We start from the raw sequence: 21,390 nt of genomic DNA, 5'->3' as shown, positions 1-21,390 counted from the left end.
ATTATCCAATTATTTGGACAAACAAATATTTTGTCTACTCTTCTCCCAATCCCAATAACCTATCTATGTAAAAAAAATAATTTGATGCGTTTAACTCATGTCATGCTTCAAAATGTGTGCTAAAGTAAAATTAGTTTCATCAATTGTTGGGTCTACAAATTTGAACCTATAATACTTTTAGGGTAGGATGATTAAGATATGAGTTTTGGGTTGTTTTGTAGATGTGATAAAATAAGTTCTAAAAAAAACCAAACTCACATGTGTACAAGTACAATTTGAAATACAAGGTGTACTTGATACACTACCAATCTACGCTGTACATACTAAAAAGTGTCATATCTACAAAATGGATAAAATGTATGACAAAATTTAAATATTTTGTTCTTGATTTTCTATCTCTATCATTTGAAAAAAAAAAGGTTAGAATATAATCACTATATAAAAGTTAAAATTCAAATATGAGAGATTAAATTTTAGTTCACTTCAAATGGTACTAAGACTAACTAATATTTTTTGAACCTTCCATTCCTACAATGAAACGTCATGTTGAGCTGAAAAACCACAGAAAGTTAAGGTTGCATATTTTGGGCTTAATAATAAAATAGGCTTTAAATCGGCCATAAAAGTCCTCATGTTTGGGCTGTGGGCTTTATCATGTTTAATTAACAAAGACCGATTAAAAATTGAAGCTAATCCTCTCTCCGACTGAACGCGGGAAAAAGAAGTATAAACCCTATTTCCGGTGCCGAGGAGAGTGGATCAGCGTTAGAAGAAATGGCACCATTGTTGCAGAGCTCTCAACCATGGGTGGAGAAATAGTACGTTTCCCTTTTTCAATTCACTTGTTTCTCAGAATCTGTTGCATTCTTTCTACCGTTGTTCATTTTTCCGATTGATAGTCGACCGAAGCAAGTGAAAGATGTAGCGCATCAGGATGAGGTGGTTCGGGTCCTCACCAACACCCTCGAGACTGCTAATGTACTTATCATTGATATCTCTTTTTTATTTTAATGGTGTTTGTAATGCTCTTTGCAACTCGGTGTTCATTTTCTATTCAATTGTTGGTTGGATAGTGTCCACATATGCTCTTCTATGGACCGCCTGGTACTGGAAAAACCACCACTGCTCTTGCAATTGCCCATCAATTATTCGGGTTCGTATTTGCTCCTGTCTGATTTATATAGTTCTATTTGTGCTTCTTTCGTTCCTGTTGTCTTTTTGGAAGATGTGGATTTGTGTTTGGTATTCAGAATCCATTATAAGAAATATCTTGGAATCTTTCCGTTGAGGGGTTGACTGGTTTTGAGGAGATTTTAATTTTATGAATTTTAATTTTGTTTATTCTTTAGTTGGGGTGGGTGTTATGGGATCTCAAATTTGAAAAATGGTGTGATCTTGCGCCCTTACCGAGATAGATGAGTTATTCCTCAGTCCTCTTATCTCGTCATCAATTGATTTTGAGATGAAACCTTGTGTTATGAAGCACATACATGAATATGATGGGATACATGGATACACTGATCTCTAAACAACTAGGATATGAATATATTCGGGATACGTTTTTTCATTAAAATTTTCTAGGCAATGTGTGTGTGCACCCATGTGACCGTTGTGGGGGCTCATGCATGGAGTTGAATATTAGATGATTCTAAGGTTCATGTTTATACTTTTTTTCCCTTATTTTTATTATATCTTCTTTTAGTTTGGGTTGGGGCAATGAGCTTTTAAATAGGCTGCTTAGTTTTTAGTTGAGGAAGATTAGATGAGTTGCATTTTTTATAGATCCAACATGAATAGATGTGCCAAATCTCATGTCAAGGAATATTGGTATCTGATATGATTCCGATACTGATTGTCTACCACAGTTGAAGTATCTGTGCTTCTTGTGTTATCTGATTAGTGAAGAGGTTTGCATCATAGATTCATACATGAAACTATAAATCAATCGTGATCTCATTATCATTATGGTTAAATGGTGTTAGCGAGATTCTGGGAGGTCTTTGCTCAAGACATTTATGATTTGCTTATTTCATAATGAAACCGTTCAACCTACTTGGCTTAATTTGTATTAAACATGAAATAGACAAAAATTAATGTCTTTTTAGTTTTTATTTGATACACAAAATATTTGACTGAAGAAGTATTATTTGCAGTCCCGAACTTTACAAGTCTAGAGTTTTGGAGTTGAATGCAAGTGATGACCGTGGGATTAATGTTGTTCGGACTAAGATTAAAGATTTTGCTGGTGTTGCAGTAAGCAGTGGCCAACGGCAAGGGTACTTTTCTTAATCATATCTATCAATATAACTTTTCATAACATTCTTGTTATGAGCTTCACACTTCTTACAAAAGAAAATAAATCCAGGGGTTATCCTTGTCCACCATTCAAGATAATCATTCTGGATGAGGCTGATTCAATGACTGAAGATGCTCAGGTGTGATCACAATGTAGATATAATTTCTTTTTTTAGTTACTGTGAGTTAAACTTTTTTCTCTTCCTTATATGAAACATGATGTAGAATGCCTTGAGGCGTACCATGGAAACACACTCCAAAGTGACACGATTCTTTTTTATTTGCAACTATATCAGCAGGTAAGGCATAGCTTCCTTTTATCGTGTTTTATTCCTCTCTATATTGTTGTAAATTTTGCTTTTCTTTTTTCCTGTTTGGTTGATGTTTGTAGTCTACAATATATTGTTGTGGCATTTTTTTTGGATTTTTGCTTTTGATACTTATGACAGTTTCCAAACTTTTGTGGCGAAATTATTAATCATAGCTCATATGATGTTTGCACTTGCAAGCCACTTATGGAAAACAAAATTGGAAGGGTTGGTGGTAGTTTTCCTCCGGTTAAATAATTGAGAGAGAGAGAGGGTATGTGGATCAGATCTTTGAAAGCAATGGTTGCATCACCGTTATGGTCCATAGATTAGTTTTTAACTAGACCACAATTTAATTGTCAAAAAAGGTAAATTCACAAAGACTATGGGAGCCCAATGTTTTTTAAAGCGAAAAAGTCTTCTGGCGCTTAAGCGCAAGGCACAATAAAGCGCAATAGTTTTCAAGGGCTCAAGTGCAAAACCCAAAACAGAAAACGTAGTCTTTTTTTCGAGGCATTTTGCATTTAGGTTTAGTAAATTCCATTTTTTAGTTATTATTGCAGGGAAAATCTCAATTACTTATATTTCTAAAAATAATAAAAAAGCCCCAAGGCATGGCTTTGAGCCTTGGGGCTTCACAAACGATGCATGAGGTGTGCTTTATTTTGTGAGCCTAAAGGCGAGGCACCCGACCTGCAGATGCATGACGGGGAGGGCTTTTAAAACAGTGTGGGAGTCTGATTTTTGATAAAATTTGTGAATGAGCTGGAGGATGAATATAATGAAGCAGTTGCTACTCAATTTTTTGTGAAATTTGGACATTCTCGATTTTTTATATTCATTTTTTTTATGGAGGCATGGGGATTATTATAGATATTTGCAACATCTGTTCAATTTACGAAAATGTGGCATCAATTTGTCTTGTGCCTTATATATGGTTCACAATCATTTGACTTGTTGGAGAATACTGGAAACTGGTTTCTTTATGTTCTTGATTTCTACAATGGATTACTTTTACTTGGTCTTGACACGGTGCTAGCATGGGGATTCTGTTGTCTTAGTTTTCCCCCCCTCATCTATGCAGGATTATAGAGCCCCTTGCATCTAGGTGTGCAAAGTTTAGGTTTAAGCCACTTTCTGAAGAGGTTATGAGTAAGCGTATATTGCACATCGGCAATGAAGAAGGTCTTAGTCTAGACGGAGAGGTTAGCTCTTTGTTGCCAAGTAATAGAAATTATGGTTTGAAAAAAGCTATTTGGCATGGCTAATATGATGTAAACTTATAATCTGTGTAGGCTCTTTCAACCTTAAGTTCAATCTCTCAAGGTGACCTACGTCGAGCTATCACATATTTACAGGTATGATTCAAATGCAACACTGCTGTTCACCATTAAGTTAAAGATGTTTAGATTAGGAATCTGTTAGGATCCCACCTAACAAGGAGAAAAGATGAACTCAAGAATACTTAAAAACATCCAAATATTAAATATATATTAGATGATCATAAGAACAAGTAACAAGTAACCCTAGCCTTTCGAGAGGGCTAGACTCTCCCAAGGTTCCCTTACAAGGAAATCTTTCTTCAAAATTCTTCACACCTCTCCCCAACCCCTCTCCCACTATTTATAACAAAAAGACCTAACCAACTTACCATCTATTTACTAATATGGCCTTGCTAAACAACCATTTTCATTTTCTCCTAATAATCCACTAATTTTCTATCTAGGGTCCTTACAGAATCATCACATTATTATTGTTATTATTATTTTCGGTTGACAATGTTTCTTTTGTTATTCCACATTATGTTAAACATGATTAGGAGCTTGGATGATTAACGGGTAAACATTTTCTACTATAATTAGTCAAAGTTAAATTTTGTTGGGGCGACATGATATTAGCATTTAGGTTATCAGTTATTCTGATTTATCATTGATGCCCTTAAATGCTTCTGTTATGTTAACACAAAATATCAGATTATTGTAGAATGGGATTGGCAATTAATCCAATTGCTCATTTCTTATTTTCTAACTTTTATTTTTTTCCCCTCCAGTCAGCTGCACGCTTATTTGGATCATCAATCTCTTCAAAGGATTTGGTTAACGTCTCTGGGGTGAGTAATGTGAATTTTCATGAGTCATTGTCATTTCTAGGATTCTAAGTACGAATATTTAGAAATGGTTGTGCTTACTAATGGTTCACTTTGGTCCCACTCTCGCCTCAGCAACACTGGCTTTCTCTTGAATCCATGTTCCAAAACAGAACTATTTGGAGAGTGACTATAACTGCACAAAGTGTTATCTGTTGTTTTTTTTTTCTTTTCAGATGGTTGAATTTAACTAGATGATGTCTTATATTTTTTGTGTTGTAAGAGTTTCAAGTGTCCTATTTTCTGCCATTAATTGTCACAATGATCATAAGGGTTTTTTGGTAATTTAATAGTGGATGGTTTCCATTTTTTTTCTTCAATATTATCAATAAACTGCTCGAGAGATGCACAGAATTTTTCTTGTGTTGTTATATTAATGCATGATGTACTATCTAAAATTTTTCCATTGTAGATTATCCCTCAGGAGGTTGTTGATGCACTTTTTGTTGCTTGTAAAAGTGGTAACTTCGATACTGCAAACAAGAAAGTCAACAATGTACTTGCAGAAGGATATCCAGTGGCTCAAATGCTTTCACAGGTTTTGTTATTTCTCAATCTATATAATGTCGTATTTTTAATGGCTGAATGGAAATATGTAAAACTTCGATGTTTCCTACAGATATTTGAAGTGGTGATTGAAGACAATGATTTGCAAGATGAACAGAAGGCCAGGATATGCAAGAAGTTGGCCGAAGCTGACAAGGTTTGTTGTATCTATTTCCATGTTCAATTGTTCCAATATGCATCTATATATAGATAGATATACACATATATATATTTCCATGTTCATTTACGTTTTTGCTCTCTAAAGTTCATGTGAATCATGCATCAGTTTGGACATATATTATTAGTTTTAGTCAGTAATTTGGACTGTACAACATTGAATTAATAGATTCTCTCAATCTATTATGTATTTTGAACATGCAACATGATTACTTTCTTGCAAATATTGGTTATTCTATAAGGAATTGTTTTCAATGTCAACTAATCGACACAAATTTGACAACAGACATTACCATTTTATTTATTTCTTTTTTCATGAGATATATATATGGGATTTGTTGATATGTTTCGGATTTTATGTTCATGTCATGTATTAGGCAACCTGTTTGTAGTGCATTGAAGATTTAATGTTAAATTGCATATTAGACTTGAATTGGTTATACTCTTAATCCAAACCAACACTGTTGAGATATCAATTTGCAGTGTCTCGTTGATGGTGCGGATGAATATTTGCAACTGCTCGATGTGGTAAGTCAAACAATGCAAGTTTTAAGAAGTATACAACTGTAGATCTTTGATTAAACTCGGGGGGTTTTGGTATCGGATATATATAACGTATGCCATTTAGTATAGAGATAAAATGTAGCTTTTGACTTGTAGAAATTGTTTTAGAATTGTATTGTAGCTGCTGAATTGATATGGTCAATGTTGTTTATTTAATCTCTTATTTTCTTATGGTTTCTTCAACATTTCCATATTATTTCATCAAATTTTTGAGAAAGAACTATGGATATGATTTCTGAATTACAAATTCTCAAAATAGGTCATTCAGTAAGAGTAAAGCTTTGATCGGCTAGAGAAAAAAATGTCTTTTTTCTATAAAAAAACTCATGTTTATTGAACTTTTGATAAAAAACTATTTAAAACGCATTTTAAGATTATTTTAAAAACTATTATGATATTTTGTAAGGTCATACAAAAAGAAAAAAAATCAAGTTGTATGTTTCACAGCCACTAAACATAGAGGCATTCTTTATTTATTTGATGTTTAAAAATGACCAATTAATAAATATTTTTGTGTCGATAGAAAGTGAAAAAATAAATTTGTGAATTTTTAAAATGGTTAAATATATAAAAGGGATGAAATTGATAAAGAATTTAAAGTTGCTTGCTACCTATATCTGATTTCATTACTTGTATATATTTGAGTAAAAGTTGATTTGTTTTCGTGTTTGTCCAAAATCAAAGACGTGATGTTACTGTATTATCCAAGTATAGTAAAATTTGGAGTTTATTTATACTTATTCCTTCAAAATATATATTTTGATAATGCCTCTTGGATGATTAAAAGCTATCTTATTTAATATCTATAGTTTTAAAAGAATATAGATTTTTTTTTTTCTGAAGTTAAGGGAATTAGTAGCTTGCTTCTCTTTGGAACCAACATAATCTGTTTATGAATGTTTATAAGTATTCATAAGATGCAAACAAAAATTTTCAATTCTAATAATGGAATCGAATCTACAAACTAGCTCCCTTCGATAACATTTTCGTTTTATTCTTTATTTTGTTATTGTATTTCATGATAATTTCATTTTACATTTGGAATAAATGAGAGGTTTCATCATTTAGAGCTTCCAAATCGAACAAATTCCCACTTGGCAGGGCGTAGCGACAATAAGAAAGGAAGACAGGACATAAGAATGGAGGTGGCAACTAGGTGATAACGAAAATGATCTGAGGAAGGTTGAAAGTGAGGATGGAGAGGACAGAAGGAAAGATTGAGGCAACATCATAAAGAAATAAATAACAGCAAATAATATTTTTGTTTGGTTTTCACCCTTTCAAAATAGCATGCTTTCTGAAAAGTCGTGGATGTGCTTCTTCTCGGTCCTTCTCGATCGCATTTGAAACGAAGTTCTTTTAGGTTTTCAAAAAGTTAAGATTGGTAGGGATTTAGGTCTTTCACCATTTGAAAATACACAATATTAATGAAGGTATAGACGTACGTGGTTGGCGATCGTAAGGGATTTAAGGTTTTTTAGCTTTTTCAAAAAGTTAGGGTTTTCAATAAAACCTTCTTTATACCAGGTCAAAATAGAACAACCTATTACAAAGAATGAAAAAGTAAAATTGGCAAATGTAATAATACAACCAATACAGTAAAACATAATACAAGAAATGAAATAATCAACGATTGTTAGAATCTAACGTGTCTATAGGTACCTAGATCATTGATAAACTCATCTATATTTATCTCCCAATTCTAATAGACACATGTTATTAGTCAATCGACTTAAAGATCGGATCTCATTCAAACCCACATTCTATTCAGAAATAAAATGAAGAGCTTAGGTGTGAAAGAAGAATAGTTTTTGGGCCATTTGAATAGGAAATCATGACGGTAATGAACTCCTAGATTGATGTGCCTATTGGTACCATCGAAATCAAAATTGCAACTTGAGACACATTATCCCCGATTAGTTACAACGAAAGATCTTCTTGATTGCTAATAACAAAGACAAATATAAGGAGCTTCACACTATGCATGGATCTTAGACCCAATCGAACTTAGCTGATTTTATCCCACTAATTCTATAAATTTTCCTTAAAAAGCCCTCAAACTTTATACCAACATCCACAATCAACCCTTTCATTTGACCACCAACGTACTCTTTCTCATTCTTCTTCCATACACCCCAAAACCAACAAATATACGAGGCATCCTACAAAAGAATACATACATGTGGCTTTTTAAAAAAAAGTCAATCAAAATCTTAGAGATTTCAATAAAACTCGGGACGACGAATATAAAGAAACTCGAATGAGTATTATTAACTTGGTACCAATATTATGTACGTTAAAACGCAAACGTCAAATTATCAGTCCCATCATCATACAAATAACAAGAAAAACATATTTTCAAACTATGGAAAGTTGAGTGTTAGGGTTGAACCTCACTTAGGAAACTGCTTTTTTTTGGAGTTGTTATGGAAACTTCTTCAACGAGCCAATGAAATTTTATCTTTTAATAAGAGAAAAGATATAAATATATAATATAATAGTATTTTCAAGATTGAGGGAATTTTCTTTAAAAAGTTTTTATTTCATAATTTCCTACACATGCATGTTGGAATTTACGTCCTAAAACTCGTAGTTTGTAATTTAAAATTATATTTTATTCAATAAAGTGATTATTGGGGGCTTATTAGTGAAAATAGAAAACTATAATTTTGAATAGAATAAACTAAGGTCCCAAGGTTATCTAGTGTAGTTTTAAACTTGATGTACAAACATAAACGTGGATCAAGTTTGAGTATATAGCCTAAATGGTATGTAGTATAAATGAATAGGTTGGGTGCCTTATTCTAAGGACATTATGGATACGCGACTCACTTTCTAATTAGTAAAATGATATGATCCTAGATCGATCATGTAGAGACATGAAAGTGGGAGCATTTTGTGTAAAGAGTTTACATAATACTTAAACCATGAAATAATCACTTTGTAAATGTGCTTAAATAACCATGAAAGTTGGAGCATTCTGTGTAAAGAGCATTATGTGTAAATGTCTATGTCAAATCATCTACACTTAAATAGTCAAGCACGTTGTCCAAATGGATATTAAACGTGCAACACTTCATCCAAAACACCATAGAAATTGTTGTCGGCACTACCTCCACTACCTTCATCGATTACCATGACTCCACTATTCTGTGTTGTGCATCGGGAATCACGCTCTTACGTGTGAAATCGTACGCCACCGACAATGCATCCATTGTAAGAGCAAACCTCAAGTGAAAGTCTTATTGCGAGTGAGATAAAATCTTGAGACAAGTTGGAACTCTCACGCCTTTATGCTATAACCTGAAATGAGTGTGCACAAACATATTATATATAGAATATAAAGTACGCATGTACGAATTCTCAAAGTCATCTACTCTATATACTTAAGCTTTGAACCATTCAGAAAACACTCACTCATGTCATTTAAAAGTTTCAGAAATGGTTTCACCCCGACAACGTATCAAAAGTAGATGTTTCCTGAGGTGTAATTTTGAGTTTAGGTGGCGACAATAAAAAAGACTTAAATTGATTAGCATAGAGATCCATACTTGTTGTATCCTCTGGAATGCTATCGTCATTTCAATCATGATGTGCTTTGTTACGAACATATTGCTATAGAGTGCATAAACTTTTTTCAATGAGATACATCCAACTGTAAGAAATCGGACCAGAAACCTTAATCTTGTATGGTAGGTGAACTGCAAGGTGTACCATTACACTCAAAAAGCTGGTAGAAATATTATTTCCAGTTTGTACAATATAATTATGATATCTGCCTGCAATCTATCCAAATCACTTACTCTTATTGTTCTATTGCCTAAATCATGAAAAAACTACACAGTTAAGTAATAGTTGTACACATTTCTCGATAGGAATGGACAAACATCGATTGGTAGAAGTCAGTGTAGCAGAACATGACAGATGTGCATTTTGAGACCTGATATTTTCCCCTCGTTTACATACACACATCATGAAATATTAGAAACGAATCCATTGAGAAACTTACTTGCTTTCAGGAACTTGTAAAACTCAACTCGTTTGTTGCTGGTCAACGTGTAGCTCGCATGTGGTTTCACCAATCGGTTACCAACTTCTATCAAATGTAAATATTTTCTTATTTTTAAATCTTGTAGATCCAACTAGGTATTCGTGGTATCCTTGGTTCTCCCTTCAATATTTAACAATGTACCAACCAAGTTGTCAAAAACATTCTTTTTAATATGCATTACATCAAGTTTGTGATGAATAAGTTGTCTTGACCAGTAAGAAAGATCGAAGAATTTTTTTTTCTTTATCCAATTAAGAGCTCTCTTTCTTTTTCTATCTTTCAACGCATGATGCTCACTCATAACTGGAAACTCCAACGAATCTAGTTTCAAGATTTCTTGGCCATTCATTACCACTAGAGGTGCCTTACGATTTACTTTTCCATCATGTAGTCTACTTCTATGCCAAATGTGGTTATCTAAAACATAACGTTGACCATGAAAGCTATTTTTTCTCTTATCGGGAACGACGATCTATCTCTCATGCAGATGGAACATGTCTGATACCCCTTCGTACTCCACCCAGATAGATCACCATATGCTGGAAAGTCATTAATTGTCCACAACAAGGCTGCATACAACTGAAAACATTGATCCGTAAGAAAGCCATACATACGCACACCAAAAGTCCATAGATTTTTCAATTCCTCAATAATGGTTGTAGATACACATCAATTTTTCTACCAGGAGATTCTGAATCGGGAATGAGCAAATACATGAAGAAGTTTGAATTCTTCATGCATTTTTATGGCGAAAAATTGTAAGGAATTAACACCACAAGCCACATACTGTACGAGGTACTCATATGACCGAACAAATTAAATCGATTTGAAGCTAATCCCAAATGAACATTACGTTAAAAATAAAAAAAATTCATAATCAAAGTGCTTCCATCCCTCTGTATCAGCACATCCTTTGTTTCCACTCATTTATCCTTATGCCATCTCATGTTCGCCGAACTTTCTTGCGATACAAACAAGTGCTACAATCTCGACAACAACGAAAAGTAGGGCAATACTTTCTGTGAAATTTTTTTTCCTGATGATCTGTTGTTGGAACTAACCATGTATTGAGACTTACCACAAGTCAAACATTGTTGTAAATCTCTGAACTCCTTCTAGAACAATACGCAATCATACTTACAGACATGAATATTCTCGTATCAAAGGCCCAACTCACACAACTTACATTTGGCTTCGTAGAATGAACGAGGGATCTTGGTACCACACATTGAAAATGCACGTTTTATTATCTGTAAAATCATGTAGATACACTTGTTGCTCATACTATTTAGAACCTTCACATGCATCATCGTAACCAAAAAGTTCATGGATGAAAATTCTGAACAGCCGGGGTATAGCTCACGACTTACTTGGTTTAATAACTCTTTAAATATCACGTTTGTTATATCTTCTTCTAAATTCACCCAACTGATAAACGACATTTCATTCTCCAAACCTTCACTCATCTCTTCTACGTGTTCAATACCAACTTGTAGATCATTTAGCATACCCAACATTTCATTTTCTTCAAAAAATGGGTTACTACTAGTTCCTTCATCAAAAGGATTATTACTACTACTCGTTCTTTCATCAAGTCTTTGTATACCACTGTACAATTTTATGGGCTCTCCATAATACACCAAATCTATGTATGAAGAGGCTATTCCAGTGGTTAATAGATGTTGCTCTACATCTTCTAATGTGTTCCAATTCTAATTCAACATCTCTTGCATGGACACCTTAGTTGTCTATAATGATTTACGTGATATTTTGTAACCTCTATCAATTGGGAAACTCCTCTGTATTCAACCGAAACCTATCCCTAAGTTTCATCCAACTCTTGTCCATCTTGTTAAAAGCCCTAAAACATAAATATGTTTTATTAGTTTTATATCTCTCCTCTCAACTTATTCTAACTTACTCCAACTTACTTGAACATATTCCAACTTACTCCATGAATAAGTTATATTGTCAAATCTCTAATCTTGAACTAAAATTAAGTTCAAATTTAATCTTAAGTTTAAATCTAACTAACACTTTTAACATACCTAAGAATTCATATATACTTAATTAAAAACTACTTAAAGAATTCCAAAACTAGTAATTTACAAATTAGAAACTAATTTTTTGACATAAATAAATAGACTATCATAACGGTAGGATATCCATAATATTCAAATTCGTATTCAACTTTAAATTCAAATTTTTATTACAATTGATATTAAACAAAAATTCATATTCAAACTCAAATTTAAATTAACTATTTAATTCGTATTAAAATCTAAAAAACATACATTACACAGACATTATATAATGTCAACATACGATCTCAAATTTACACATACAATCTCAAACTTATATATAAAAACTCATATATTTTCACATAAAATCATACATAATATATTACACATACATATATCTTTTGCATGGATTACACATACAAAATTACATAATACATTACACATACATACAATGAATTTCAAACTACACATGATATCAATACACATACATTACGTATACATTTGTGTAATACATACATAAAACAATACATACATGCATTTTCATAGTTTCAAAAAAAAAAAAAAAAGGACAAAATCTTATACCAAGCAAATCGACAACGAAGGATGAGGGAGGAGCATGGAGCGGTGGGTGACGGACGAGCGGCAGTGGACAACGGATGGCAGACAAGGAGCAGCGAACGACTTCTTCTTCTTCCCTCTCTTACTCTTTTTGTTTTCTTTTCTCTTTCGCAAATGCTTCTGTTTGTAACTACAAAACAAATAGGGAGGGGAAAGGCCGACGCAACTCGAAAACGTCGGCCTTTCCACACCTTCCTCGACGTTTTACTAATGGCTTCAAAGAAAATCCAACCGTAAAATTAAATGTTGGCATTTCCCCAATGCCAATTTTCTCTCTCAACTCAAAAACCAAAGTTTCACCTCCAATTTCCAGCTATCTCTCAACTTCCTTCACTTATCAAGATCCACAATCCGGTTCTAAGTTGGAAGAATAGTGGGTCAAAACTAGTGGTGGTCCGGGTTCGTATATGTGAGGAAATTACGACGATCGAAAAGCTTCAAAGGTACGTATTCGATAAACTCTAATTTCATATAATTAGGTAGTTAGTGCATGTTGATTTCTAAATAGTTTAGATGCAACTAAGATAAAATAGATTATGTGTTTTTTCGTTGCACATGTCTCGTATTCCTTAAGTGCACGAATCATATACTATCAAATTAAGTACAAATCTAATCTCAATAGAGAAGAAGCATTATCACAAATTTTCAAAAACTGTGCTATTTTCATAACGGTAAAATTTATAATAAGTTATTTTGGACAATTTTCTAAAATAATAACATTGACATATTTTACTAAATCAAGTAAGTAAATCATCTATCTAACTATAGCATCATTTTATCATTACTCAAGTAAGGGTCAGACAAATCCTAATAAACCATTTAAAATAACTTAACATTTTACTTACATTAAAAGGATGATAGTATTGATTAGAGTGTATATTCGTAGCAGTCTGACAAACTATAAATCCTCACTTATGAGGTAGTTAAGTTGACTAATCATAATTATGGAAGTTAGAATAATAATGAAGCCAAGGAACACTGGACTTAATTAATTAGTTGCTTCTTTGTTTGGGTTTAGTGGTTTTTGATTGAGTAATAAATATAATTTGTTTGTCAAAGATAAGTTATAATATATAGTTTTTTCCAGCCATGAAAGGAATATTCTCCCTCATCATTAATACTTTTTTACTTATAAGGTACGTACTTCATTAATACTTTGTGTATAATTATTATTATTTAAACTCACAACATGCATTAAAAAAATATTTCTTTTTTCTTTTCTTAATTGAGAGAGATCTATCTTGATTCAAACCCACCATTCCAACAATATTTTTTAGCTAATTCCTTTAACTTTTGCTAGCAATAATTTAAGCCACCTCATTTCATTTTTTATTGTCACATCCAAAAAGTTACTCTAAAACATACTTTCAATTTTTATACCACGAACAAAAATGATAGATAATAATTGTAAAATTTAAACCACAAGTATTTCATTTGACAATCATTTAAAAAGTATATGCAAAGCTTCTAAAACCGTTTCTCTACGTGTTTTAGATACTTCTCCATAATCTTTGATCGATTGAAAGTTGTCGGGGCTTTCTATCAAACCAAATAATTTGTTCCGTTCTCCACACTAATTTCATAGTATTTGAGTGGGTAATGGGTCGATTGACAGAAAACCTATCAAGTTTTCCTTAAAATCAACTTGTTGTAAAGTAACGAATGAGGAGTATGTTGAATGAGACTCAATTTTACTTGAATGAATTAAAGTGAAGGTAAGAAATCACAAATTGAGAGATTGATGTATGAAAATTACTAATAAGACAAATACCCTAGCTTGGTATTTATTTTAGTTTACTTTTGATTAACAACTCAATAGTCATGGATTCATCATGTATATTATATCACTTGCAACCTCTGAACAATTTTTTAGCCGACCACGTCTAGAGGTGGTAGAGTGGACATTCTACAATTCAATTAATCTTTATGCTTAAATGAAAAGCATCCTAAACATGCAAATCAATAAGCACTAAGATTTCGAACAAAAGCTAAGTCAATCAAACAAATTGCAATTCCCTAATCAAAATACTCAGAGAGAATTCAATTCTAAGCTAAGTTAGACAGATGTCGTTAGATTGGATATGCCGATTCAATGAACAATTATAATTTAGCCTCAGTTATCATATGATCTACACTTAACAACGTATTAGAATTAGATCTATAACAATTGATTAAAAAATAATTGGCTATTTGTGAATATTCCCAAATACATTCAATCGTAATAATAAATTCAATGAGAGAAATTCAATTGCTCGTAGAGTTTTTATAAAAAATAAATACTCAACATTTCAGAGTGTTCAAATCAAAATATAAACCTGAAATTCCAAACTAGATATGAGTGCCTTAGTTACGATAGATCATTGAAAATGTCAACAATAATATGTGAAAGTCCTCAATCCAATGGTTCAAGAGAGTGCCTAGAGTTAATTATGTGAATAATGTTTAAAATTCTAATGCAAAAGTGTGTCTTTTGAATCCTGACAGCTAGGTAAAAGTAAGAAATAATGTAGCAGCATCGTGACGCGCCGTGCAAAATACGAGCATGGTCTTGCTTCATAACTTCATAGCGTCGTGACGCTATCTCGAAAATAGTTTATTTTGCCTTATCGCATCACAACTAGTGTCATGGCGTTGTGCCTTCAATTTTTCAACTTGAATTTTCTTGCTCCATTGACGTTCTAAACATCGAATTATGTTCGTCGAGTCCAAAATAGACATTATGGTCTAGAATGACTTGAATTAAGCACAACACCTTAAAAAAATCATGAAATAGATGCGTAAAACACAAAAACTATTTGCGATTAGAGTAAAATAAGATAACATATTTTCAACGTTATTAGTCTTTCTATAAACTTGGCCTATCTTTTGTTCACTGAAGTCAAGGCTAATTCATGCTTTACGAGACTTACTTCTTGTAGGCTTTTGACTATTTTATCTTTTTTAGTTAGTCCTACACAACCTTCTCTAGTCCAATTAAAAAAAGATCAAGAGCAGAAGACAAGGTTTGAAGGGTAAAGTTCAAAATGTTGCATATCTCTTAGAAATATGAAATGGGCCAGAGACATGCCTAAGCAAGATCGATCATTATTGGAGAGGTGATAATTGGGTCAACTAACTTGAAAGGCTGTCTAAGCTGACTAATTAACCTCCCATTTTTCTGAACTTACCATTTTCAAGTATATAGTTGAAGGTAGTTGAGTCCTTCAATCTAAGGGGTTATTTGTTTCAAGGGTTGAGTTTGATATATCAGTTAGGCTTAAGCTTGCCAAACCCATGTTTGGGACAAAGGTTTTAGAAGTCAATGCTTCATACCTCTTTTATAAGGTTCACCCGCCAACTTTGAACACCACCTCTAATGGTCGTCATTGGCCAACCCTGACCAACCTCCCGCCACCCTCTACTAACCTAGAAAAATATTAACAAGAACACTTTTAATGCATGGTACATAAACATACCTGTAAGAGAGAGTTGTTAGTTCCTTTTTTTTTCTTTTAATTTTAAAGATATTTTATGAAAGAGTGTTTAAAATAAAATGAATTTTTGAGAACTTTTTTTTTTCAGAGTCAATTATGACCTTTAGTTTGATAATATTTTTAAAATATCATCTCTTTCTTCCCATTCTTTTTTCTTTTGGATTATTTATTAGTCATCTTTGTTGAACATTATCTTTTTTATTATTAGCCTTTTTTACCTACAATTGTATAGTTAGGCATCTGTATTTAGGTTGAGTATAGAAAGTTCAAATTTTAATTAGCTAAGGTGACAAAGGTTAATGAATTTTTATTTCCAAATCTACGTTAGATGAGTTTTTTCAACTATATGTTTTATCATCGACAAAACCTAAATAATTAAAAAAAGATAAAATGATTTTGAATACGATAAAAATAGTATAATTTTAAGAGATATATAAAAGTATTTAAAACTACTTATAACATGGTATGCATTGGGTTCTTATAACATGACTCAATCTTTGATGTTAAATAATAATAATAAAAAAAGGATGAAGCAAGAAATGAAAACAACTTCATATAATTTAAAGGGTAAAGCAAAGCAAAACAGCAAAGAACATAATGAATATTAATAAGCCTAAAGTTAGAAAACAAGAATCAATTAATTAAAAAGAAAAGGGAAGCAAAAGACAAGAAATCTATGTAGATGCATGTAACCTAAAAGGGGTGCCTTGTAAGAGAACACCATTACTGATCACCTCCATGTGTTTGACCCTTTAAATATATACATACATATACATATATATACATTTGCATGCATGAACTTACTTGGTTTAAGCTGCACCAATCCCGATATTAAAATTATTTTGTCAAACCACATTAATTCTCATGAAAAACAACCTTTTCTTTTTCCTCCTAAATTTTAGTTTAGATTGGATCTCTGATCAAGCCAACAAAAAACAACACACTTCTCTCGAAATTGTATTAATTTAAATCTATCTTCTTTTTTTTTGTAAGGTGTATCATTTGCCACATCTTTCATTGAACTTATAAGTTAAGAGTAGTTTAGAAATAGTTAAAATTATTGAAAAATAGGTCTTTATTCACTCAAAATCGATATTATATTTGTGATTTTACACATTTTTATATGTGATTTTCATGCAATTAAATGATTAGAGTCGTGTTTCTAAGTAATTTTGAACAATACAAAAACAGTATTAAGGTTTTCAAACTTTATTAAGACTCCAAATTACAATGTAGATGGTCGCATGCATACAATGCTTGCATATGTGTAGATTTCTTCCAATGACGAATTAACAAAATATAGAAGATTAGAATTGATGCATGAATATTTTTTAAAAAAAGTTTTAGTTGAGATTCTAAATTGATTTACTTACAAAAATTTAGGAGTTTACAATATTTCTCCAAAAAAACACATAATCGAGGGTCTAAATTTACACCATTAAAAAGTCTAAAATTTAAAATTGATATAATTCATATCTAAATAAACGTATATGCTCCATTCAAATTAAAAAAATATATATTTTTTAAAGTAAGATTGTAGTTGCAACTATACCAAAATTTAAAATTTGACCAATAGACTAAAAGTTGTAGTGATTGCAGTGATTATACAAGTTTGTAAAGATTCAATTTCTTATCACAAATATTATAAGCTCCAATTTCAACATTTTTAAAAGCTTAGAGTCCAATGTAAAACGGTTTTTTTTCTTTTTTGCAGTTTTCCCTACTTTTAATTTGAAAAACCATTAATGGAGTACGTCTTAAAGTTTGCAATAAAACTATTATTGCTTCTCTTTCTACCAAAAAGAGAAAAGAAATACTTCTTTTATGCTGATCTTTTAATTTTAATTGGTAGAAATTAGAGTCATTTGTAGTCTATTATTATATTAGTGATTACAGAGGGAAAAAGAAGGTGGATTTTTTTATTTAAAGTTGTAAATTAGGAATTATTAAATCCAATAAACGGCTGCGGTGACTTGGCATTTTAGGATGAAAGCATACACTATACCATCAACCCTTCCCATGTTCCCCATTATAATACAATTATCAATTTCTTTTCTTTTCTTTTATTCGTTTTTAAATCTTTTTATTAAAAACAAAAAGCATATAGGTTTTCTTCCAAATAAAAACAAATTTCAAAATAAGTGAATTAGTTACTAAACACATTCATTTTCTAAAATCTAAAAATAAAAAAATAGAAACAGAAAATAAATGAACTACCAAATGGTCCTTCTTCATCAACTTATCAAATATATACCCTAATTTATTAAAAAGAAACAAGCAAACAAAATTTAGACAATTGTATAGTTTGACCGATTCATTTAAACCATATGTATAGAAAATTCTCAATTTTTAAGTATAAACTACCACTCAAATCAAGACGTAGGAGTTTGAAAATTTGAATTGTTAACTTTAACTTGAAACACATTTTAAAAATAAACAAATTTCAACTTTAAACTTAAATAGTAGATTATATCCGTGTTCAGTAAATCAATAATAAATAAAATTCGTTTTAGATATAATAGGTGAAATATATAAATATTTAAGAAAAAATTATAAGATAAATAATATGAAGGAAATATGTTAACATACATGATAGGTTTGTATATAAATGATAAATTCCATTTGATTATTATATATATATATAGATCTTTGGGGCCCTAAATTGCCACAATTGGAATCAAATCAAAAGGATGTTGATTTGCTAAGCATATATTGCAATACCTAATGAATTATTGTATGTCATTCCCCTTTTAATTTAAAAGAATAAACTTATTAAAAACAAAGTATTAAGTTAACTACCCTCATTATTTCATTTTCATGTCTAATTATTGTTGATTATGTCTTTCAAATGTCATCTATTGATGTGACATTATTTATTTCGTACAAATAATTAAAGTCATGATCCCAATATTATTGCAAAAGGTATATTGTTTTTTTAAATTCAATTTTATTAGCAATGATTATGGTCCTACCACACCAAATAAATAAGGTTTAACTTAACTAGTATTAGTGTAGTATGAGAACCAAGGTTGTGGTTTGGATCCTCCCACTCTAGTTTGTACTCAGAAAAGTATGGACCAATAACTAATTTAAAAAGTATGTAAATATAAGTGTAATTCAATTGATTAAAACATATGTCTAGGGAGTGATCATCGAGTTGACCGATCAAAATTGGTTGAACCAAAGGCAGCCGATTGAAGTTAGGAAAACGTTTGGTTGATGTCAGTTTGAGAAAGATACAAACCGACAATTAACCTTTTAAAAAAACTTCAAATGTTTAAATCAACCGATGATCGACCGACGTTGGTTTGTGGTCCTTCATGGTTGGGATTGGTTTGAACATTTACTAAATCAACAATAGTCGATTCTATCGAAAAACCAACTCCAACTAACCAACTGATAATCACCTTTACATATATCATTCAAATTAAGGTTGATGTAGCTTGAGGATCTCTCCTCCCTCGACCAATCATAGTTCTTTTACATGAAGAAGTTATGTCAAATATTTACTTGCACTTCTAACTTGGACAATTCATAGATGCATTCGGTTGGATAATAATAGTATGTAGCTTCGAAGACAATTAATTTGTTTGGCCAATGTGTCTACCAATTATTATAATAAAATTTTCTTTCACCGAAAACCTTTAAATGTTAGAAGTTCAAAGTTTTCAATACAATCAATTTTTTTTTTTAACGAAGTACAATAATATATTTAAAAGAAAAAGTAGAACTTCTAAATAGTTTTTATAACTTATTTTAATTTTCAAGATCAACCCTTCGAGTTTGATCGAGACATCAACCCAAAAAGATCGAAACCAGGTTTCAAACCCAACCCTCAATAATTGAGTTGGGTTGGCAAGTTAACTTTTTTTTTTTATATATTGTTTTAAAATTCTAATTCTTCTAGAACAATATGCGTCTAATTACTAAAATCTCACAACACTCAAATGTTAAATACCAAATATTCATGATATCTATTATAAACTTTAAACAAAGAAAATACTTTCAAAAGAAAAACATTAGAGTTGACAAATCCATCTTCTCCAAAAACAAATATGTATTTTTTTTTATTAATATACGTGTAATTTAGGTTAGATTGGATCAACAAAAAAGAATCAATTTAACCCAAAACTCAACCTAACGAAACAAAAATAGAAAAATTCAACCTAACCTAACTCAATCTTAGGTTTGCATTCAATCTTGGGTTTGCATTTAGAGTTGTCCGATCATTTAAACATATTTACCAATTTTTGTGATATTTTTCTATAATTGTTGTAGGTATGTATCTGTTTTTTTTAATAGCCTTTTGACTTATTGACATGGGTGTTGAAGTTCTTTTTATTTAATTTCTCTTTCAATTTGTGTATTACTATTTTATTTGAATGCTATATTTTTAGAAACCGATTATTTTATTAGATTAAACAATCTAATGTATGAGCTTAATCTAATTGTTACTTAAACTAACTTACATTTGTAATCGTAATAAGAATATAACAGATTAAAGAAATCACAAAAACCTCCATATTGGAATGATGACCATTTTTGTTTTTAAATTAGTAGCAAAATAGAGGATTAGTACATGTGGCACACACAGAGCAACTCGTTTGCCAATGTCAATGATATCAATAGTATTATATGATAAAATGAGTTCGGAATTGAAATTTTGAAAATTACGATACGTTTGTGAAATTATTTTAAATTCTCTACAAATGTAATTTTATAAATAATTATCATTTGTATTCAACTTCTAGAAATGGAGAAAGCGTTGACAAATCATAACATACCATATCAAGATTTCATATATAGTAAAATGAACAAAATATTTTTACAATAGACTAATATTTGTATCATGATAGACACTAATTAGTTTATCACAATTTGTTATATATGTAGTCTATAGTAGATAGATGTTAATATTTTGATACAATGTAAATATTGGTTGACCGTTGTCAATGATAATAATATTTTCATTTCATTTAATTTTATTTTGTACACACTCAATAAATCATAAATAACCTTTCAAAATAAACTTTTGGGACTGAATTGGTTAAATTACAATATTTTTTCAAATTTATTGTAAGAGGACAGAAATTTTATAAGGAAATGCAAGCTAAAATTCTGACGAAAAGATTAATAAATTGAACTAACTTGCATGAATAAATTTTGAGTGATAAATTAAAAATAGAAATGT

General features: G+C 31.1%; 1 protein-coding gene across 1 annotated transcript; it reads left to right on the top strand.

Moving 5' to 3' along the window:
* Positions 1 to 659: 659 nt before the first annotated feature.
* LOC101221224 (replication factor C subunit 4) lies at positions 660 to 6,219 on the top strand. Its single transcript, XM_004142588.3, has 12 exons — positions 660 to 818; positions 900 to 978; positions 1,074 to 1,153; positions 2,154 to 2,276; positions 2,366 to 2,435; positions 2,521 to 2,594; positions 3,688 to 3,808; positions 3,899 to 3,961; positions 4,654 to 4,713; positions 5,162 to 5,287; positions 5,369 to 5,452; positions 5,956 to 6,219. The coding sequence occupies exons 1-12, from the start codon at positions 775 to 777 to the stop codon at positions 6,040 to 6,042; spliced, it is 1,011 nt and encodes a 336-aa protein (XP_004142636.1). The 5' UTR covers positions 660 to 774; the 3' UTR covers positions 6,043 to 6,219.
* Positions 6,220 to 21,390: the final 15,171 nt, after the last annotated feature.

Source organism: Cucumis sativus, chromosome 4 (genome assembly GCF_000004075.3).
Source record: "Cucumis sativus cultivar 9930 chromosome 4, Cucumber_9930_V3, whole genome shotgun sequence".
NCBI classification, from domain to species: domain Eukaryota; kingdom Viridiplantae; phylum Streptophyta; class Magnoliopsida; order Cucurbitales; family Cucurbitaceae; genus Cucumis; species Cucumis sativus.
The sequence above is the reverse complement of the archived record's forward strand: the minus strand, read 5'-3'. Positions and strand labels throughout refer to the sequence as shown.